The 23,768-nt window shown below is 43.9% G+C and overlaps 1 protein-coding gene across 2 annotated transcripts in view; it reads right to left on the reverse strand.

Moving 5' to 3' along the window:
* SSR1 (signal sequence receptor subunit 1) overlaps positions 1-1,233 on the reverse strand; it is a 29,845-nt gene extending 28,612 nt beyond the window's left edge. Inside the window, exon 1 of one of the 2 annotated variants that reach the window (XM_082259386.1) lies at positions 1,013-1,233. In XM_082259386.1, the coding sequence (XP_082115512.1) occupies positions 1,013-1,085 (73 nt within the window). In that variant the 5' untranslated portion in view covers positions 1,086-1,233. The remainder of the gene's footprint in view (positions 1-1,012) is intronic. The other variant, XM_082259387.1, reaches the window with a different exon arrangement.
* Between the last annotated feature and the right edge of the window lie 22,535 nt (positions 1,234-23,768).

The raw sequence follows: 23,768 nt of genomic DNA on the forward strand, positions 1-23,768 counted from the left end.
GAGGAATGCCCTCTGGGGGCAGAGACCTGATGGGCAGAAGAGCCGAGGAATGCCCTCCGGGGGCAGAGACTTGAGGGGGTAGAGGGCTGGGAGGCAGAAGAGCAGAGGAATGCCCTTTGGGGGCAGAGGGCTGGGAGGCAGAAGAATGTCCTCTGGGGGCAGAGAGCAGAGGGGCAGAGGGCTGGGAGGCAGAAGAATGCCCTCTGGGGGCAGAGACCTGAGGGGCAGAAGAGCAGAGGAATGCCCTTTGGGGGCAGAGGGCTGGGAGGCAGAAGAATGCCCTCTGAGGGCAGAGACCTGAGGGGCAGAAGAGCAGAGGAATGCCCTTTGGGGGCAGAGGGCTGGGAGGCAGAAGAATGCCCTCTGGGGGCAGAGAGCTGAGGGGCAGAGGGCTGGGAGGCAGAAGAATGCCCTCTGAGGGCAGAGACCTGAGGGGCAGAAGAGCAGAGGAATGCCCTTTGGGGGCAGAGGGCTGGGAGGCAGAAGAATGCCCTCTGGGGGCAGAGAGCTGAGGGGCAGAGGGCTGGGAGGCAGAAGAATGCCCTCTGGGGGCAGAGGGCTGAGGGGCAGAGGGCTGGGAGGCAGAAGAATACTTTCTGGGGGCAGAGAGCTGGGGGGGGAAGGGAGCTGATGAAATGAATTTTGCCAAGGCTCCCCCCAAAGGCCCTTAAAGTTAAGTCAGGGTTCCTCTGGGGTTGCTGTTCTATAGCATTTGGCGTTCTTCCCTGCTGTATGTCACACGCCATTGAGAATTGATGGGAAAAGTGCAGAGCACCCCCTATCCATCAGTGGCATGCCTAGCTATGTATAGGGAGGAGCCATAGAATGAATGAGTAGCAGACGCAGAATGACACGTCAGCCATAGGCCTGATGTATACAATGCGCACTCCGCTCCAGCAGGAAGCCTGTTCTATGACTGGAATAACACAGGAGGAAAGTAAAGCACAGAGAGGGTGACACACGAACACACACCACACACACACGCACGCACACGGCCAGGAGGCGCCCTCACCTCTACCATTGCCTAGCAGTGTGACCGGGAAGGCCAGCAGCAGCAGGAAAAGCAGGTTACGGAGCATTTTCATGTCGGTGTCCGGTCACTGCCGTCTCGTCAGAAAGAACCTAGAAGGGGGTGGAGGGTCTGTATCTCGCCGCCTCCAGAAAGAGTAGCAAGACCCCAGTCAATGGCGACGTGATACGTATCCTCAAAATATGGGAGGGGCTGGGCGTGGCCAGGTAGAGGCTCCAAACTGGAGCTGCCTCTTCCGGGTGCCGAGGGGAAGCGGACGTGGCTGTCTCGGCTGGTAGAAGCCGCAAGCTGGAGGAGGCGGGGTCTTTCAGTCACAGCAAAATGACTGACATAATCACCAGCCAATGAGAAATAGACGAATCCAGGCTCCCGTAGAAGATGCACGGTGCAAATTGCCATTTGGGCAGAATTCTACGCGATAATAGTCCGTGTTACTCGTGTTTTTATTTTATGAAGGGGAGCCGTTTTATCCAAGGCATTTCACCCCCATCCTTGTTTACAGTCATGTGCATTTTGAAAAGAACTGCCAGGCAACTAGCATTTCACCCCCTTCCTGCCCAGGCCAATTTTCAGCTTTCAGTGCTGTCACAATTTGAATGACAATTGCGCAGTCATGCTACACTGTAGCCATATGAATTTTTTTTTTTTATCATTTTTTTTCACACAAATAGAGCTTTCCTTTGGTGGTATTTAATCACCGCTGGGTTTTTTTTTCTTACAAAAAAAAGACAGAAAATTAAAAAAAGAAAAAGTTTTTCTTATTTTCTGTGAGTAAATTTTAAAAATAAATAGTTTTTCTCCTTCACTGATGTGCGCTGATGAGACGGCACTGATTGGCACTGATAGGCTGCATTTATTGTCACTGATGAGGTGGCACTTATGGGCACTGATGAGGTGGCACTGATGAGGTACTAATATGCTGCACTGATGGGCACTAATAGGTGGCACTGACGAGCACTGATGGGAACTGATATTGATGGGCAGCACAGATGAGCAGGCACTGACTGGAAACACTTGGGGGGGGGGGACTTATGGGCACTCTTTTTTACTTTACAGAAATCAGGGCACTAATAATCAGTGCCCTGATTACCTTTCCTAGGCTTCCCTTTGAGGAGGAGCTGCTGATCAGCTCTCCTCGCCACACACTCTGACAGTGTGAGGCAAGGAGAACTGATAAACGGCACTTCCTCATTTACATGTGATCGGCTATGATTGGACTGGGTAAAGAGCCAAGTCATTGGGTCTTTACCAAGATCGGGGTTGCGCCATATCCTAGCAACACGACGCCACGATCGCTGCACTGCACGCCCCCGCGGGCGCCCGAGAGAGGCTGTTCTGGTGCGCCGCCATATGACGGCATCCCAGAACGAGAGCTGCACTGCTCCGCCGTCAAATAAAATGTATGTCCTTTTTTTCTGACAAATAAAGCATTCTTTTGGTGCTATTTGATGCACTATAAAAAAAAAAAAAATAATAATTTTGAAAAAAAAAAGCATCACGCATCCAATAATAAAATGTAAAAAGAAATCTACCTTCTTTATCAATTTAGGCCAATATGAATTCTGCTACATATTCTTGGTAAAAAAAATCCCAATAGGCGTATATTGATTGGTTTGCGCAAAAGTTATAGCGTCTACAAACTAGGGGAAAGATTTATGGAATTTTTATTTATTTATTTTTTTACTAGCAATGGCCGCGATCAGCGACTCGTAGTGGGACTGCGATATACTGCTGATAAATCAGACACTAACTGACACTTATTTTGGAACCCGTGACTGCAATACAGTGATCAGTGCTAAAAATATGCACTATCACTGTACTAATGACACTGGCTGGGAAGGGGTTAACATCAGGAGCGATCAAAAGGTTAAATATGTTCCTAGGAAGTGCTTTCTAAATGTGTGGGGGTGATTGAACTGTGGCAAGGCAGAAATCCATGTTCCTGCTTTACAGAAACACAAGATTACTGCCTTCCCTTGTCACAGAACAGCGATCTGCCTTGTTTACATAGGCAGATTGCCATTCTGCCTGTGCCTCAAATGATCGGCGGGACCCGGTGGACATTGCATCTGCTGGACCCACTGATTGGCTCCCGCTGTGTCTAATCACAGTGGGAGTGGGTCACTGATGGCGCACCCCAGACCCAGAAGGCAGAATAACGTACCTGTACATGATTCTTCGCAGAGATGCTGCTGCCTCACAGTAAATGTACATGGGGCTGTCAGCAAGATGTTAAAATAGAAAAGTAAGCCTATGCTAAAAATTGTAATATATATACAGTGGGTATATAAAGTCGTCCCCTACCCCCCCCCCCCCCTTTAAAATAATCACATTTTGTTGCTTTGCAGTCTGAAATTAAGGCAGACACTGTTTGTTTTGTTCGTTTTTTTTAAATCCAGCTGTATTTACTCAGTGCAATGTATAACATCCAAGTGAAAGATATAACACCAACATGCCAGAAAAAAAAAATAGAATCACTGAGTTGGAAAAAGGATTACCCCGTCCTAAAAATGACTTGTAAACTCAATCAAGTGTAGCTAATCACCTTCTCAATGGCACACAAAGCCATCTGACTTTTAACTGTGATCAGCTATGGTCATTTTGATTAGCTCAGCATGAAAAGAGCTTTCCTGGAGCATTTCAGTCCCTGCTGGTAGTGCAACTGAAGCAAACAATGAACAATGGGTGGCAAGGCACTGTCGAGAGATAGGGGGTAAAAAGTTGTGGACAAGCACAAGTCAGGAGATAGCTACAAAAAAACTTCAAAGGCTTTATCAATGCCTAGAAGCACAGTGAAATCTATAAATAATAAGTGGAAGATATTTGGTGCAACACAGACCCTCCCTGGATCAGGACGTTGCTCCAAACTGGATGAAAGGGCCAGTAGGAAACTGGTCAGAGAGGCTACTAAGAGGCCTACAGCAACTCTGAAGCAGTTGCAGGAATTTCTGATAAAGAGTGGTCATTGTGTGTATGTGACAACAATATCACAAATTCTCAACAAATGTGGCTTGTATGGGATGGTTGCAAAAAAAAAAAAGCCACTCAAGAAAGGCCACATGCAGTCACGATTGAGCTTTGCCAAAATGTACCTTGAAGATTGTGAGGTCAAAATATGGTCAAATGAGACTAAAATTTAATTATTTAGCCTCAACACCAACCAATACTGTGTATATTTATATAGATACAGTATATATATGGTATCTCACAAAATTGAGTACACCCCTTACATTTTTGTAAATATTTTATTATATCTTTTCATGAGACAACACTAAAGAAATGACACTTTGCTACAATGTAAAGTAGTGAGTGTACAGCTTGTATACCAGTGTAAATTTGCTGTCCCCTCAAAATAACTCAACACACAGCCGTTAATGTCTAAACCGCTGGCAATAAAAGTGAGTACACCCCTAAGTGAAAATGCCCAAATTGGGCCCAATTAGCCATGTTCCCTCCCCGGTGTCATGTGACTCGTTAGTGTTACAAGGTCTCAGCTGTGAATAGGGAGCAGGTGTGTTAAATTTGGTGTTATCGCTCTCACTCTCTCATACTGGTCACTGGAAATTCGACATGGCACCTGATGGCAAAGAATTCTCTGAGGATCTGAAAAAATAATTGTTGCTCTACATAAAGATGGCCTAGGCTATGAGAAGATTGCCAAGACCCTGAAACTGAGCTTCTTCACAGTGGCCAGGACCATACAGTGGTTTAAAAGGACAGGTTCCACTCAGAACAGGTCTCGCTATGGTCGACCAAAAAGTTGAGTGCACATTCTCAGCGTCATATCCAGAGGTTGTCTTCGGGAGAAATACGTATGAGTGCTGCCAGCATTGCTGCAGAGGTTGATGGGGTGGGGTGCCATCCTGTCAGTGCTCAGACCATACGCTGCACACTGCATCAATCTAGTCTGCATGGCTGTCATCCCAGAAGGAAACCTCTTCTTAAGATGATGCACAAGAAAGCCTGCAGTTTGCTGAAGACAAGCAGACTAGGGACATGGATAACTGGAACCATGTCCTGTGGTCTGATGAGACCAAGATAAACTTATTTGGTTTAGATGGTGTCAAGCGTGTGTGGCGGCAACCAGGTGAGGAGTACAAAGATAAGTATGTCTTGCCTACAGTCAAGCATGGTGGTGGGAGTGTCATGGTCTGGGGCTGCATGAGTGGTGCTGGTGTTCTAAAATTTTGTCGGACCCATGAAAATTCCGGACTTCGTCACTTCCGGCTGGTGCGAGCCCCGGTGCACATGCGCACAAGACAATTTCAAGGTCCGATGAAATTTGAAGACTTAGCAAACAGCTGATTGAGAGGAGGAGGGGCTGAGGTGGGACGCACACACCGCCGCGGGAAAAAAAGCTGTCACGGGCGAACCAAAGATGCTGGAGACCCCAAAATTGTATCGCAGGTAGCCAAGACGCTCCCCTACAGCTGTTCTCGGGGGTCACTGCTCCACGCCCTTTCATCCCCGAGACCCCAAATTTTGAGCTGTAGGGAAGCATCTTGGCTACCTGCGATACAATTTTGGGGTCTCCAGCATCTTTGGTTTGCCCGTGACAGCAATTTTCCCGTGGCGGTGTGTGCGTCCCACCTCAGCCCCTCCTCCTCTCAATCAGCTGTTCGCTAAGTCTTAGAATTTCATCGGACCTTGAAAATGTCTTGTGCGCATGCGCACGGGGGCTCGCACCAGCTGGGTTATGACGTAGCGTCACCGGAAGTGACGAGGTCCGGAATTTTCATGGGTCCGACAAAATTTTAGAACACTGGCACTGGGGAGCTACTGTTCATTGAGGGAACCATGAATGCCAACATGTACTGTGACATACTGAAGCAGAGCATGATCCCCTCCCTTTGGAGACTGGGCCGCAGGGCAGTATTCAAACATGATAACGACCCCAAACACACATCCAAGACGACCACTGCCTTGCTAAAGAAGCTGAGGGTAAAGGTGATGGACTGGCCAAGCATGTCTCCAGACCTAAGCCCTATTGAGCATCTGTGGGGCATCCTCAAACGCAAGGTGGAGGAGCGCAAGGTCTCTAACATCCACCAGCTTTGTGATGTCGTCATGGAGGAGTGGAAGAGGACTCTAGTGGCAATCTGTGAAGATCTAGTGAACTCCATGTCCAAGAGGGTTAAGGCAGTGCTGGAAAATAATGGTGGCCACACAAAATAATGAAACTTTGGATCCAATTTAGACATTTTCACTTAGGGGTGTACTCACTTTTGTTGCCTGCGGTTTAGACATTAATGGCTGTGTGTTGAGTTATTTTGAGGGGACAGCAAATTGACACTGTAGCAAAGTGTAATTTCTTCAACGTTGTCACATGAAAAGATTTCATAAAATATTTACATAAATGTGAGAGGTGTATCCACTTTTGTGAGATAATATATATATAAAAAAAAAAATATATATATATATATATATATACAGTGGGTACGGAAAGTATTCAGACCCCCTTAAATTTTTCACTCTTTGTTATATTGCAGCCATTTGCTAAAATCGTTTAAGTTCATTCTTCTTCCTCATGAATGTACACATAGCACCCCATACTGACAGAAAAACACAGAATTGTTGACATTGTTGCAGATTTATTAAAAAAGAAAAATTGAAATATCACATGGTCCTAAGTATTCAGACCCTTTGCTCAGTATTTAGTAGAAGCCCCCTTTTGATCTAATACAGCCAGGAGTCTTTTTGGGAAAGATGCAACAAGTCTTTCACACCTGGATTTGGGGATCCTCTGCCATTGCTCCTTGCAGATCCTCTCCAGTTCTGTCAGGTTGGATGGTAAACGTTGGTGGACAGCCATTTTTAGGTCTCTCCAGAGATGCTCAATTGGGTTTAAGTCAGGGCTCTGGCTGGGCCATTCAAGAACAGTCACGGAGTTGTTGTGAAGCCACTCCTTCGTTATTTTAGCTGTGTGCTTAGGGTCATTGTCTTGTTGGAAGGTAAACCTTCGGCCCAGTCTGAGGTCTGAGGTTCCGTACCCACTGTATATATATATAGTAGAGAGGCGACCCAGGGTCACTGTGTGTGTTAGCAATCTATGCCTGGTTTTGATTAAGACAGGCCTGCTGATTGCACACCTGTGGGCTGGGTTCATATTATTCCCAGGGTTAGTACTCAGAGCTCCCAGTTGGAGACAGCTGCACCCGGACAGACATGAGATGTGGCCCAGGAGTCAGGAGGATTCCAACCGGCAGACACGAGGTCTGTGTACGGGAGTCAGGAGGGCTCCCACCGTCCCTGAGAGAGAAAGAGAGGCTGCAGTTGGCAGCCAGAGCTTACAGGTCTGCAGGAGGCAGATGTATTCCGCAACAGAGCAGTAGGAAGCTGATCCCAAGGGAGCTTGACCAAAGGACACTTGTGTTGGTCTGAGGAGCAGACCTAAGGCCTAGGTGTGAGGCCTGAAGCAGCCATGCGGCATTTGAGTAAGCCAGGAGGTTGAATTTAACAAATATACAGTAATGGTGGAACCCCTGTGAGGGAACATTGCTGTTTTGTGAACTTTCTTTATGCCTTTAAATAAAAGTGGGTTGCCGTGCCCTTAAAAATGCAGTCTGGACTGGTTCAAATCGCATGTACCACTTGAGTTGAATCGCCCCGAAACGTTACAATATATATATATGTATATATATATACATATATATATATACATGTAACCCTTCTGTCAGCATTTTTCTTCCTCCCAACATGGCGAGTCTAGTTAATGCTAGAGCTCAATTTTGGTCTCATCTGATCACAGCACTTTCTCTCAATTCTTCTCTGAATCATTTAGATGTTCACTGGCATGACTGTACATGTCCCTTTTTTGAGGAAGGGGAGTTGCCGTGTTTGGAGGAAGAAAAATGCTGACTATGACCCTAAGAACACCATTCCTACAGTCAAACACCAGGTGAAAACATTATGCTTTGGAGCTGTTTCTCTGCTAAAGGTACAGGCCAACTTTGCCTCATTGAGGGGCCAATGGATGGGGCCATGTATTGTAAAATCTTGGATGAGAACCTTCTTCCCTCAGCCAGAACACTGAAGAAGAAGAAGCATATTAAGGTCATGGAGTGGCCTAGCCAGTCTCCAGACCTTAATCCTATAGAAAATGTATGGAGGGAGATAAAACTTTGAGTTGCTAAGCGACAGCCAGAAACCTTAAGGATTTAGAGAAGATCTGTAAAAAAAAAGTGGACCAAAATCCCTCCTGAGATGTTTGCAAATCTGGTCACTAACTACAAGAAACCTCTTTGCTTGCCAATTAGGGTTTTTCCATCAACTACTAAGTCATGTTTTGCTTGGGAATCAAATACTTATTTTAATTACTGAACTGCAACTCAATTTATAACATTTGTATCATGTGTTTTTTTGGATTTTTGGTTGATATTCTGTCTCTATCATTTAAAACACACCTATGATATAAATTACAGACCCTTAATTTCTTTGTAATTGGGCAAACTTACAAAATCTGCAGGGGATCAAATAATTATTTTTCCCACTGTATAGATATTCCAGAATAAATTGTCTTTTCTAAAACTTTACATCTTGACTAAATTATACACCAAACTTTTTTTAAGGTTTTTATCGGATTAATTAAAACAGTAATCAGCCAACAAATAAATTATGAATTATAAATAATTGTTAGTTGCAGCCCACTGCTGACCGATCCCACTTGGGAAAGGGCCTTGACAGGGCCTTTTTCTGCCTAGACAAGGCCTTAAAAAAATGCATTACTAGAGGATCCCTGAAAAAAGGCCACTCTAAGAACACACTCAGCACCTCCACCTGCACTTTTTTTGTTTTTTCACATTTGTTTTTATTGGGTTTTTGTAAGAAAAGAGAGTAACAAGGACATAAGCGGACGCAGCGACCATAGTACAACAAATTATGCAGATCAAACAAAGTCTAGAGATCATATGATATTAAACAAACAAGAACATTGTTAACAACTATAGTGCTAAGAGGGAGTGTAAATAGCATGGTAAACGTCTGTACAGTATACAAAAGCATGCATACACTTGTATAGGGGAGAACTAAAAGACATATCACCAGAAAATTTAGTATGGATACAATGTTATATTTCAGTCACAATTAGACTTGTACATCTGGAATAATTTAATGTGCTAAATTGCGCTGGGGGTGACTTTCTCCATCCCCAGACACCCCTTTGGGAACAAACTGTGTCCTGGGGGGAGTCAGCACGTCCAATCAAGCACTGACATTATATAGATGAAACATTTTATAAACAGGCGTTGGTTACACAGATGCATTGAATAGGAAACTGAAAAAAATAACTGGAGTATAGCAGGATTAAATTGGTACGGTTAGAGTTATTTTGGGTTGGTTTTGTTACAAGTGTGGTTTGGGCCATATGTCCCATATGCTATGGAATTTTTTGGGTTTGTCAGATTTAACAGCAAGACATTCTTCATATAATTTTGAATCATCCACCTGCACAACCCCTTTTAGGGATAAAAAGGTTAATGTCTCTGGCATCACTTTTGTAAAAATCCAGGGGGACAAGGAGAGGCCAAAAGGAAACGGCTTGAACTGCAAATACAAATCCCCTTTGTCCTTAAAGCCAACCTGAGGTTCATTTGCCACTAGATTTATGAAGGCAATATAACAACCTGGGGGAAGAAAACCTTTGACTGTAAACATTGAGTCCATCTTGAACCTCTTGTCCTGTTTAATATCAACCTGAACTTCCCTGGGTTTTTTTTTAACCACAAAAATTTGGGAATAAAACCCTCACCCATCTCCTCAGGGGGGACTGGAACCACCACATTCTGTCCCCTTAATGTGGCACTAAAATCACATCATAAATAACTATCCATAAATGGTGTATTACATGTTGTTCATACTCACTCAGACATTGTGAGATTCATTTTCTGTATTCTGCACAAAACCTGGTTAAACCTGCTGTTCTCTATCTTCACCTTCTGTTCATGTCCCCCAGGGAGGGATTTTGCAGCTGCGGTGGCAACTTTTTTTAGTGAGTTTCTATGCTAAGCATTTCCTCCCTATCACATCTTAGCAGCCCATGTGATTATAGAGTCACACATGTGGGCATATACACAGTGGTACATGACAGCCCACTCCCGCCCTCTTCCTACATGCCCACTAACGAGCTAAACACAATGGGGGCAGGATAATAAATGTAGATTAATGGAGGCTTTGCCTCCCTGTTATTCTAAGACACAGGCTGGAGCGGCGTGACAGAGCCTGTGACTGGCAGTAATCCGCCAACACCATGTTATTTCCACACAACAATAAAGATTTGATTTCAAATATATATTTGTATGACAATTTAAAACAGTTTATTGATATTAAAAAATGTATTTTTACTCTGTATTCCAAAAAAGCTGGTTCTTGTGACAGCTTTTTTATTAAAATAATTATAATGCCATCATCCCTATACAGAAATTGAAGGCACAATGTAAATTAAATTGTATTTTTTTAGTATCACTTTAAGCCCTACAACAGAGAGGCTAAAGCTAAAATCTTTTGTGTACATTTTGGGAGCTCCATAACAAACAGTCTCCTTGATGGGGTCTTTGCAAATACTAAGTGGTATCCCTTTCTGATAATCCCCAACATGAAAGGGTTTAAGGTCACTGCTTCCTACTGTGGGAGAAACAACCCCAACCTTCCTCCCACAGGTGGGATGGCATCACTAAGCTTTCTGAGACTGGTGAGAAGGAGAAAAAAATAGTTCCTTCTTTACCTTTCCCCTTCTACGTGCCCCAAGGCTTGGTTTGGCTACCTTCTCTATTGGGCTGAAATCGCTTCTGCTTTTCTGCGAAAAGTATTTCGTTCCCTGCATATTCTTCTTATGTTTAGCTGGGAATGCTTTCTTCTTGTCCGAGGTGCACTCTAGCATCACTACAGGATCCAGACGGCAAGTCCCCTTAGCAAGTCTTCAGCCACAATGCTGTACCATTTGCCGTACAGATTGAAGATCTTGCCAACATGCAGATTGATTCTGCAGAAGCATCTGCAATGTACCCTATACCCAGCAGAAGTGTAGGAAAGGAGGCTAAAATTTGATCTCTTGGGGTACCTGCCTCAATATGAGCTTTAAGTTGTGTTAACCAGTATTCCATATTCCTAGCCACCATGTCGTAGCCATGGCTGGCTTCACATTTGCAATAGTGGAATCCCAAGTTTTTCCTAATAAGGACTCCATCCTCTTATATAATGCGTCTTTCAGTACCCTACAGTATATCTTCAAAGGCCAAGTCAGTATTTTTTGACACCTGCGAAAAAAGGCACATTCAGCTTTGGACTCTTATTCCACACAAAATATGTATTGTCACTGAATAGAAATTTCCTCTTGAGAGATCTGGAAAAGAATGGTTTTCTTTCTGCAACCTTCCATTCCTTTTTTATGTAATCTTTATTTAGGAACAGTTTTCATACAAAAGAAAAAAGAGCGATACATGCCACACAGCAAACATGAACAGGGTAATACATAGAGAAAAAAGGAACATTAGAAGGTATCAAGAGAATGTCAATGTTCAACCTCAGTAACAAGGCTGTACCATTTGCTATGAAAAGAAAATCAAAGTTAAAGCGCAAATATGCGTTCGTAGGTACCATAGCTTCCGCAACCTCAGTACCCCAGGGTGCGTAAAAATTGTAACTGAGGATTGAAGCAAGTCTTCAGCCACAATGCTGTACCATTTGCCGTACAGATTGAAGATCTTGCCAACATGCAGATTGATTCTGCAGAAGCATCTGCAATGTACCCTATACCCAGCAGAAGTGTAGGAAAGGAGGCTAAAATTTGATCTCTTGGGGTACCTGCCTCAAAATGAGCTTTAAGTTGTGTTAACCAGTATTCCATATTCCTAGCCACCATGTCGTAGCCATGGCTGGCTTCACATTTGCAATAGTGGAATCCCAAGTTTTTCCTAATAAGGACTCCATCCTCTTATATAATGCGTCTTTCAGTACCCTACAGTATATCTTCAAAGGCCAAGTCAGTATTTTTTGACACCTGCGAAAAAAGGCACATTCAGCTTTGGACTCTTATTCCACACAAAATATGTATTGTCACTGAATAGAAATTTCCTCTTGAGAGATCTGGAAAAGAATGGTTTTCTTTCTGCAACCTTCCATTCCTTTTTTATGTAATCTTTATTTAGGAACAGTTTTCATACAAAAGAAAAAAAGAGCAACACATGCCACACAGCAAACATGAACAGGGTAATACATAGAGAAAAAAGGAACATTAGAAGGTATCAAGAGAATGTCAATGTTCAACCTCAGTAACAAGGCTGTACCATTTGCTATGAAAAGAAAATCAAAGTTAAAGCGCAAATATGCGTTCGCAGGTACCATAGCTTCCGCAACCTCAGTACCCCAGGGTGCGTAAAAATTATAACTGAGGATTGAAGCTGCCCATCTGCGGAAAGAGAGCCCGCCCAAAGTGGGCGGGCCATCCTCTCACGAGGGACAGCTCAGCGGCAGAAAAGCATGGGGGCCTGGACTATCTGTTTCAAGATTTAATGAGATACTGTTAACATTAAAACATAACAAGGAGAAAAAAAAAGGGCATAACAACATAGTACATAACCAGAAAGGCCTTATTCAAAATGTGCTAGGACTGCGAGCACCCACACCAATCCGGGAGGCTGGAAGAAATTAAAAAAGCAGTAACAAACTAAGAAAAGTACAAAAACAAAACTCAGTAATGGCTGCGTTTGTTAAGTACAGTAGGTACCTTCAACGAGGGCTCTCCTAACTCCAACAAAACAATGTCTAAACTAGACGTGACCAGAGCAGGGTCAGAGGTGTAATCTTACTATGTCGCCCAAACACTAGAGAAGCACTCTCGTCTGTCCTTATATGTTGCCACCCACTCCGCCACTTCCATGATTTCATTCACCTTCCTGATTCATTCTTCCCTATTGGGAGCCTGAGCCCTTTTCCAGCAAATAGGAATCAGTCTCTTAGCTGCATTTAAAAGGTGCTGTAAGGTACTTTGCTTATAACGACTAAGCAGAAGGGTTGAGATATGGAGCAGGAAGTTAACTGGGGGCAATAGGATGTCTGCATCCAAGACAGCTTTTATCTGATCTTTAATATTTGACCTAAAAATTTTAATCACAGGACACTCCTACCACAGGTGAATAAGTGTGTCATGCTGGCTGCAACCTCTCCAGCGAAGATCTGTAACTGAAGGGTATATATGTGACAAAGCTGTAGGTACACAATACCAACTTATAATGGTCTCCTGAGTCTTGGAGTCAATGAAGCTGGAATGGGTTAATTGGTAGAGATGTGTAATTTGGACAGCAGAAAACTCTGTCCTGAGGTCGTGCTCCCATTCTCAAATGAAAGCAGGTTTTGCGGCAGCAGAGGTTGAACTCAGTAGTTTATCGATTTTTGAGACTAAGGGCTCTTTTTCTATAAACGATCACTCAAATGGTGTAAGGATAGATAGTGCCCTTATAGAGCATTCACAGGTGGCAAAGAAATGTTGCAATTACCTATGGCGCCAAAAATCCATGGATAAACCTCCAACTCTCACCCTAAGGGTTTCCATGGAGAGTAGCCTACCGTCTTTTAAAATTGACCACAGCTAGGATTGCCATTGGCATCCCACGGTCCATGCATTCCCCAAGGGGGAACCACAAAAAAACTCCTAAAGGGGCCAAGGGGGATACAGAGGGAGCCAGAGAGAGAAATTGGTTAAGTCGATCCCAGACTGGAAAAGTGTGAATCATTAGTGGAGATATTGTCGTTGACAGTCATCTGTATTCTTGGGGCAACCATGGGGCATAGGATAAATTATGGCCTGCCAGGCATTTCTCCACGGAAACCCAAAGTTGAAACAGCATGTCACATTCAGCAAATGCCAACTTCCAAATGCGACTCATGCAAGTACATGGTGCATTTCCCCAATGAACGGTGATGTGGCATTTACATGGTTAAAACAGTCATTAAAGAGGTAATATACTGCTTCCTCAACGCCTGTCAACCCATATGGAAGAAAAATATATTTCCAATATATTTAGGGGAAAAAAAATAGAAATATCTTGAATATGGCCAAAATTGTAGCATTTCAAATATATTTTCAATATATTTGGGAAAATTAAAAAAATGTGTTTTTTTTAAATATATTTTAAATATATTTTTCTTCCGTGTGGGAAACCCCTCTAAAAATGCATCATTTTTGTAATGCAGCTCACTTCAATGCATTGTAGTATATTACAGTATGTGTGCTCCTTTACTATGTTGGGGTGCCACTGAAAATGATTGGAACACATGTATGGTGTGTTGCAGTAATGCACGCATCACTGCAAGGTATAAGTGTGTATGGGGCCTTAAAATTTCTGCATAGCAAAGACACTGGCTCTGGCAAAGCGGAGCGCTGGTAAGGGAATATGGTTGGGTAATTATTCATGCCTGGAGGGAGCTGGGTAGACCATGTGGCTGAGTTTCTCTTTAAAGCCCAATTGAACCTTCAGTGTAAACCAGCTAAATACATTCCAGGTACAATAAAAAGTGTTCAGTGTCTTATGCTAAGTTTACACTTGCAGCAAACCTTGCCTTCTCTCTGAAAGGTGATCTGCGGTAAATCACTTTTCAAAGGCGTTTGAAAGGCAGTGAGTAGGCAATATGTCACTTCTTCACCACTGATATAAAGTGGAGTTCCACCCAAAAGTGGAACTTCCGCTGATGTGCTTCCTCCCCACCTCCGTTGCCACATTTGGCCCCTTTCAGGGGGGAGGGGGGGAACAGGTACCTGTTTTTGACAACTACCATTCCCCACTTCTGGGAGACAGTGCCGTCCCTCGGATGTTCAGGCCCCCTTCCTCCTTCCCCCACCGCCGGGCCAATAAGAAAGCGCAGCGTGCGTCACACATGTGCAGTAGGAACCTGAAGCCAAAAATCTTCATTGCCGGTTTCTCTTACAACAAATGACGGCGGCAGCACCCGGCAGCAGATCCAACAATCAGCTGGGGTGCCGACATCGTGGGCTCCCTGGACATGTAAGTGTATAATATATATATATATATATATATATACAGTATCTCACAAAAGTGAGTACACCCCTCACATTTTTGTAAATATTTTATTACACCTTTTCATGTGACAACACTGAAGAAATATACAGTATCTCACAAAAGTGAGTACACCCCTCACATTTTTGTAAATATTTTATTACACCTTTTCATGTGACAACACTGAAGAAATTACACTTTGCTACAATGTTATGTAGCGAGTGTACAGCTTGCATACCAGTGTACATTTGATGTTCCCTCAAAATAACTCAACACACGGCCATTAATGTCTAAACTGCTGGTAACAGAGAGAGAACACTCCTAAGTGAGAATGTTTAAACTGGGCCCAAAGTGTCAATATTTTGTGTGGCCACCATTATTTTCCAGCACTACCTTAACTCTCTTGGGCATGGAGTTCACCAGAGCTTCACAGGTTGCCACTCCCAATCCTCCATGATGACATCACAGAGCTGGTGGATGTTAGAGACCTTGCGCTCCTCGCCTTCCTTTTGAGGTTGCCCCACAGATGCTCTAAAGGTTTAGGTCTGGAGACATACTTGGTCAGTCCATCACCTTTGCCCTCAGCTTCTTTAGCAAGGCAGTGGTCGTCTTGGATGTGTGTTTGGGGGTCGTTATCATGTTAGAATACTGCCCTGCGGCCCAGTCTTCGAAGAAAGGGAATCATGCTCTGCTTCAGTATGTCACAGTACACATTGGCATTCATGGTACCCTCAATGAACAGTAGCTCCCAAGTGCCAGCAGCTCTCATGCAGCCCCAGACCATGACATTTCCACCACCATGCTTGACTGTAGGCAAGACACACTTGACTTTGCACTCCTCACCTGGTTGCCGCCACACACGCTTGACACCATCTGAACCAAATAGGTTTATCTTGGTCTCATCAGACCACAGGACATGGTTCCAGTAATCCATGTCCTTAGTATGCTTGTCTTCAGCAAACTGTTTGTGGGCTTTCTTGTGCATCATCTTTAGAAGAGTCTTCCTTCTGGGACGAAAGCCACGCAGACCAATTTGTTGCAGTGTGCAGCGTTTGGTCTGAGCACTGACAGGCTGATCCCCTACCCCTTCAACCTCTGCAGCAATGCTGGCAGCACTCTTAAGTCTATTTCTCAAAGACAACCTCTGGATTTGATGCTAAGCATGTGCACTCAGCTTCTTTGGTCGACCATGGCGAGGCCCGTTCTGAGTGGAACCTGTCCTGTCAAACCGCTGTATGGTCTTCGCAACCGTGCTACAGCTCAGTTTCAGGGTCTTGGCAATCTTTTTATAGCCTAGGCCATCTAAATGTAGAGCAACAATTCTTTTTTTCAGATCCTTAGGGGGTTCTTTGCCATGAGGTGCCATGTTGAACTTCCAGTGACCAGTATGAGAGCGATAACACCAAATTTAACACACCTGGTCCCTATTCATGCCTGAGACCTTGTAACACTAATGAGTCACATGACACCGGGGAGGGAAAATGGCTAATTGGGCCCGATTTGGACATTTTGACTTAGGGGTGTACTCACTTTTGTTGCCAGCGGTTTAGACATTAATGGCTGTTTGTGGAGTTATTTTGAGGGGACAGAAAATTTACACTGTTATACAAGCTGTACACTCACTGCTTTACATTGTAGTAAAGTGTAATTTCTTCAGTATTGTCACATGAAAAAATAGAATAAAATATTTACAAAAATGTGGGAGGTGTACTCACTTTTGTGAGATACTGTGTGTATGTATATATATATATATATATATATATATATATATACAGTGCCTTGCGAAAGTATTCGGCCCCCTTGAACTTTTCGACCTTTTGCAACATTTCAGGCTTCAAACATAAAGATATAAAACTGTAAATTTTTGTGAAGAATCAACAACAAGTGGGACACAATCACGAAATTTATTGGATATTTAAACTTTGTTAAAAACTGAAAAATTGGGCGTGCAAAATTTTTCAGCCCCTTTACTTTCAGTGCAGCAAACTCTTTCCAGAAGTTCAGTGAGGATCTCTGAATGATCCAATGTTGACCTAAATGACTAATGATGATAAATAGAATCCACCTGTGTGTAATCAAGTCTCTGTATAAATGCACCTGCACTGTGATAGTCTCAGAGGTCCGTTTAAAGCGCAGAGAGCATCATGAAAAACAAGGAACACACCAGGCAGGACCGAGATACTCAAGGGGGCGAATACTTTCGCAAGGCACTGTATATATATATATATATATATATATATATTACAAGTCAGCAGCTACAGTATTTGTGGCTGCTGATTTTTTATTTTTTTTTTCCCCAGATGGAACACCGCTTTAACCCCACACCACCATGTCGCAACTATATGCATTGTACGCAGTTGCAGGGCAGTTGTGGCTCGGCCCCATTCACGTGAATGGATTGTATTCAGAAGCTGAACTGCCTGCTGATCTTGCCAGATGGTATAATTTTTGCTGCGGTATATACTGTGTATATATATATATATATATATATATATATATATATATATATATATATATTTTTTAACAGCCTTAGTAGAAACACCTGTCCCCAGCCAGAACATGGCAGAGAAAGACCCATATCTTATGTGTGGAAGCAGTGGTCTTTTTGCAGAGGTCCAATGCCTTCTACTGAGTCATACCTATAGCTCTGCAATTATTAAAGCTCATGTTATCTGCTGATTGGACAGCTCTGGTTCTGATTCACAAAGGGGCATATCAGACCTCTGCAGAGGGACCACTGTCCCCACACAGAAAATAGGAATCCTGCTCAGATTGTGTCTGCTAAAGAAATCGTACTGTAGGATTTTGAACACCTTTTGTTTTGATGCATACAACTGGGTTAAAAATCAGCTGAGCTTTAAGCAAGAGATTCAGCCTGAGCCAGAACGATGCAGGTTCAGAAGAGGAGAGCATTGGAAGCATACAAACATCTCTAATAATAGGTTTCTTTTAAAGTGATGCTTTCTAAATTATCTGGTACCACTACCACGTTACCATTATTTGCTACTGCTAAATGTTAACTGCAGACGCAAACTGTGTGAGCAATCTTTTGTGAGTCTCCTGCTTTTTGCCACTGCTCCATTAGTGCACTGCCTTCTGAATGCAGTGCTCTCATGACTCTTGCTTGGCTTGCTGCCTGCATGGCTGTTCAACTGTCTATTTATTCAGCTAGTTACTGTCAGTGCGAGTTTGGCTGAAAATACTATGACTTTTGCTCTAGTGTGGTTATTGTACTAATTACTACCTTGATTGTTACTGCTTTGTTCTATCTAGTAGACATTTGGCAATCTATGGTTGTCTCTTGGCAGTACCCTGCTTGTTTTAGAGCTTACCCCAAAAATGGGAGAAAAAATCCAAATGGAAACCCAAAGTCCGCTACTTAAAGAAGTCATGCATAAGTTCAGAGACAATCCCAATAATAATTTTGAGGGCATATGCATTGTTTCATGAACCAGTCAGAGACCTTAGAATGCCATAGAGCGCTGTGACCCCTGCTGGACAGTCTTCTTATCGCAAACATCCCATTCTGCTGGGGTTTCCCAGTTTACCTGTATGCTTGCAATGATTGTCAATCATATTTTTTTCTAACTCCTAAGGAATTTGATTCCTTCTGTGCTGATCTTCACCTCCATCTGCCTTCACTGCCTGGCTGGCATGACACAGTGCCAACTTTTATCACTCTTGCTCAGTGTCAATGGCAGAAAACATCCACGAAGAGATGCTGGGACCCATCCAGCTTCTCACAAAACCGGATAGATCTTTCTGGTCTCCTGGTTCCAGTTGTATAACATCTTGTATTTGCTTGAGAAGCAACAGATGCAGTTATGGTTTCTAAACCTTAGATTACCTTCTGTTTTAACACAACAGAAGATCAACTTGGTCCAATGTTCGTTACTGCGCTGTTTTATCACAAAAATGTTTAATTTATTCTCTACTGTTTTGGTTCTAGCATATCTCTTATTTAAAGGAATAGTGGAGTATCCTCTTCTGTTCAGATTCACTGGAGCTGGGGCATACTGTTGATGAACTTCAGTAGACAAGGTACCGAATGGCAGCAAGGATGGGAAATGTCTTTATAATGGGGGACTTCAATTATTTGGATATAGACTGGGCAGAAGGAACCGCGCATTCATCTAAGGCTCGCCATTGCCTAAATGTTTTGCAGGACAATTTCATGAGTCAGATGGTGAACGCACCAACAAGAAACAATGCGTTACTAGACCTACTGATTACTAACAATACAGACCTGATTGCGGATATAGAAATACAGGGAAACTTAGGCAACAGTGACCACAGCTTCGTTTCAGTATCAATCAGAAATAGGAAACACAAGGGTAATACAAGGACACTGAATTTCAAAAGAGCCTATTTTCCTAAACTGCGCTCCTTGCTAGACAATATAAAATGGGATAAAATCCTAGGAACAAAGAACACAGGGGAAAAATGGGAGTGCTTTAAAAAGATACTAAATAATGGTATTGGCTAGTGCATTCCAACGGTGAACACGTTTAAAAGAGCTAAAATAAACCCTGGGTGGCTAAACTCTAACATAAAAATGCATATAAAAACTAAAGAGAAGGCCTTCAAAAAATACAATGCTGAGGGGTCATTGGCAGAATTCCAAAATTACAAAGAATGCAATAAGAAATGTAAGAGCGAAATTAGGGTGGCTAAAACAGAACATGAAAGGCGCATAGCAGAAAAAAGTGATTAAAAAACACATGAAACTCTTTAAGTATATAAATAGTAAAATATAAATAGTAAGAAAGTAAGGCCAGAACAAATTGGCCCCATAAAGTATGACGAAGGGAATCTGGCTACAAAGCACATAGAGAAGAGAGAAGGCGAAGGTGCTAAATAAATTCTTCTCCTCGGTCTTCAAAAAGGAATTGGGGGGGCTACATCAACCCAGCTTGTAACGTTAAAGTTAATAACATGTCACAGGAAGCACCTTCATGGTTAACAGAAGACAGACAGGCGTGGTTCGTCAATGGCGCCGTGAGAGGCCGAGCAGTGAGGAGCTCTGCGTGGTGGAGGAGAGCGCCGTGTAGTGAGTGAGTCGGCTCCCCCCCCTCCCCCGCTAGGTGCAGAGCGGGGCCCGAGGCTCACGGAGGACGGTAATGGGGAAATTCAGGCTCGGGGAGCCATAAAGCAGCGGTGGTGGCAAGGAAGCAGGCGGTCATACGCTGAATGTGCGAGACCCTGCCTCAGAGTGAGAGAGGTACAGCATAGGGTGAAAGACCGTGCAGGTCGGCGCGGGGCTGAGAGGCTGAGGAGGAGGAGAGCCGGGGTCGAGTGCCAGCTGGGACAGTAGATGCGGAGGTCGCTGGTCTCCCCTGTATATATGACTCAAGCAGCCAGCCCGGAGCAGAAACAAGTCCTAGAGAGAAGGACAGACATTACCTCATATTTTCTGAGACACACAGTGGCATCACGAATTACTGTTGGGACCAAGGCATCACAGAAACGCCAAACAAACTCAGGAATGGCAGTTCAGCAGAAAGGGCCCAAAGCTACAAACACTCAATCTATTGGGGTCTCTTCTGGTGGGAAGAAGCCTTTAGTAATGGATATATCGCAGGAACAAAGAAACAAAGAGCCCAAAGAGTCCCTGACTATGCCGCAACAGCCCCAAATATCATCAACAGCGGAGTGGGGTGAGTTTGTAAAGCTGATCCCGACGAAACAGGATATCCAAGATATGGCTGCAGCAATCGTGAGTGACATTAAAATGGAAATATGTGGTTTAAAACAAAAAGTTGATCAAATTGAAGGCAGATTGGTGAATACAGAGTCAGTACAATGTGATTTTGAAGTCAGAATCTCTGAATTAGAAAGCTCACGAGCACAGCTGCAAAAACAAGTCACCTGGTTGCGGCTGCAGCAGGATGATGGTGAGAACCGCAGCCGGAGGAATAATATTCGACTGCGGGGCTTGCCGGAATCCGTAAAGGGCCCAGAGCTCAGAACCACGGTAGTGGGTATTTTGAATGGTTTGTTGGAGAGACCCCAAATGGAAAAAATGGAAATTGACAGAGTGCACAGGGTTAAAGCGCCCCGAAGGCATAATGAAACAAGCATGGGCAAAAGGGCAGATCGAGTATGAAGGTTCTCAGCTAAAACTGTTGCCAGATCTTTCACGGGGGACCCTAAAGATGAGAGCCGCAATTAAACCCCTCCTAGAGGTCATAAGAAAAGTGGGAGCAACCTATTTTTGGGGACACCCCTTCCATTTGAAAGTGGTGAAAGACAGAGAAACGTTCTTATTGAAATGGCCAGACCAGCTCCCCGGGCTCTTTACATTTTTGGGATGTGCCCCGATCCATGTGAGTGACTGGATAGATGTCCTAGGAAACTCCGTGAACTATTACATGAATTAAGCCATACAACATGGGTGAAATTTGGAGTAGATAGGTGTGGGAGCAAAACAGATGCTCAGGACAAGGAGACATTAATATAATGAACCTAAAAGTGCTGCACACAGGTTCCTGGCCTATTCCATGTTTTTTTATTTTTTTATTTATCTTCCCGGTTTTTCCCATGCCTTTTTTTGTTTTTGGGGTTCTCCCTATCTCCTCCTCTCCCTCTCTTTCTGGGAGGGGGGAAAGTTAAGATGTGTGGAGGTCCCTGGTATCCCCACACCCGCCTCGAACATTTGCTTTGTCAAGATATGGGCGTTTTTTCTGCATTTTTTCTGTTTTATTTTTTATATGTCCTTACTATCTGAGTCACCCTCGTAGGGGAAGGGGGGGGGGGGTTACCTTTAGTGTGATTTGTTTTATTTTTTTCGTGTTTTTCTTATGGGGGCATTGTGGTGTGTGTTTTTGGATTTTTGCTTCACAGGAAAGTTGGATATTATATATTTGTATCTGTAGAGATCAACTATAATTTCACAAGGTGTTTTTTTTTTGCTTCTGTCCCCGCCAGCCATGGAGGGCCGGAGCACGATCTTAAGGGTCACGAGGGAAGGGGGCACTGAGGTAGAGGTAATTTGAGAGTGTTCCCTCACTTCGTGCGGGACACGCTTAAGACATAAAAAAGAAGATATGTGAGACTTAATAATACCGAATTTAAATCACTATTAGGGTGTATACAGAGGGTATAGTGACTCAGGGAATAGTTATGGTTAATAGCAACTAGAAGTGAGTAAGAGAGATCCTCCCAGGACCTAGCTCAAGTCTGAAGGGTTAAGATGGAGTTGAGGGGAGGGTAAATGTTTTGCAGAAGGGGGGGTGAGGGGGCCCCGGGGCCTCGAGAGAACCGCTCCCCTAGGGGAGAGGGGTGACGTTGGGGGCGTACAGGGCCGCGCCACCTTTTGTAGGAGGAAGGCTGGGAAAGTCAAACCTAGAGTGTGTTCATTATCATACTTAGGGTCCATTAGATTGGGAGGTGTAAGAGGGGGTCTCTGGGGCGGGGGGGGGGGAGTAGGACATTGACATTATGTGAAGGGAGGCGATCGTCCGCCGAGTCAGAGCTCCTCTAGCTGGACACTTAAAATCTATAGTCTTACTGTCTGTCAGTGATAAGATAGGGACTACATCCTTACACCACGGTAGGGGTGAGAGGGAGTAGAGCCCATTTTCTTAGCTCCAATTTTTGGAGCCTAGCCTTTTCTTTTTTTTTTCCTCTCTTGTTCTTGAAGGAGAGTGTCCAGGTACAGTGGCTTGCTCGCGGGGTTTTGGGAACCACGGCCCCCTCAGTAGATAGCGCCTGGTTGCGCTGGTTTAGATAACCATTAGAGGGGGGTAGGGGTAGTGGGTATTAAACAGTATATACATACTTGTGTGGGTGAAGGGGGGTTTCTTTTCTTGTCATTTTTTTTTTTTATGTGTTTTTCTTTTTCTTTCCTCACATAGGTTGTGTGGCCGTGGGGGGCGGGGGACCGTCCACAATGCCGGCTGGAGGTGGGGCGACCCAGGGGGGGACAGCAGGATGTAAGATTACGACCTATAATGTGAGGGGACTATCAACCCCACAGAAGCGTAGGAGACTTATGGGGGATCTAAAACGAGATGCTACACAAATAGCTTTCATTCAGGAGACCTACTTCCGTAAAGATGCAGTACCAAAATTGTACAATAAAGACTTTCCATGGGTTTACCACGCTACATCCCCTATTGCTAAATCAAAGGGTGTGAGCATCTTAATATCAAGTGCTATGAATTGGACCCTAAAAGAGGAATTGGCTGACCCACTGGGTAGGTTCGTGTTGGTGAAGGGGTGGATAGGACGGGTCGAGGTAACCCTCGTAAATGTCTATTTTCCCAATTATGAGCATGTAATGTTTTTACAGAAAATGATCCCAGTTGTCTTGGAATTCCGGGAAGGGCACTTACTGATGGGAGGTGACTTTAATTATACCCCAGAACCTCTGTTAGATACCTCCAAAAGAAGCTCATATATGTAATTTGCTAAACTACGAAGGCTGCAAAAAGAGATCTCCCTCCTGGGCCTCATCGATCCATGGAGGCTGATGCACCCAGGAGAGAGAAATTACACTTTCTATTCTCCAATCCACAAGGCATATAGTAGGATAGACAGAATCCTGGTTACCCAGGCAGACCTGCCGTTAGTGACAGACTCAGATATCGGAGATTTTTCAATCTCTGACCATTTTCCGGTGTATGTGAGTATAGAATGGGAATCAAAAAATTGTAGTCCAAGATCATGGCGCATAAATGAGGCCTTATTACAATCCTCGGAAGCGGAGGGGAAGATAGATGAGGCATTAC

Source organism: Pelophylax lessonae, assembly GCF_965119305.1.
Source record: "Pelophylax lessonae genome assembly, chromosome: 5".
NCBI lineage: Eukaryota > Metazoa > Chordata > Amphibia > Anura > Ranidae > Pelophylax > Pelophylax lessonae.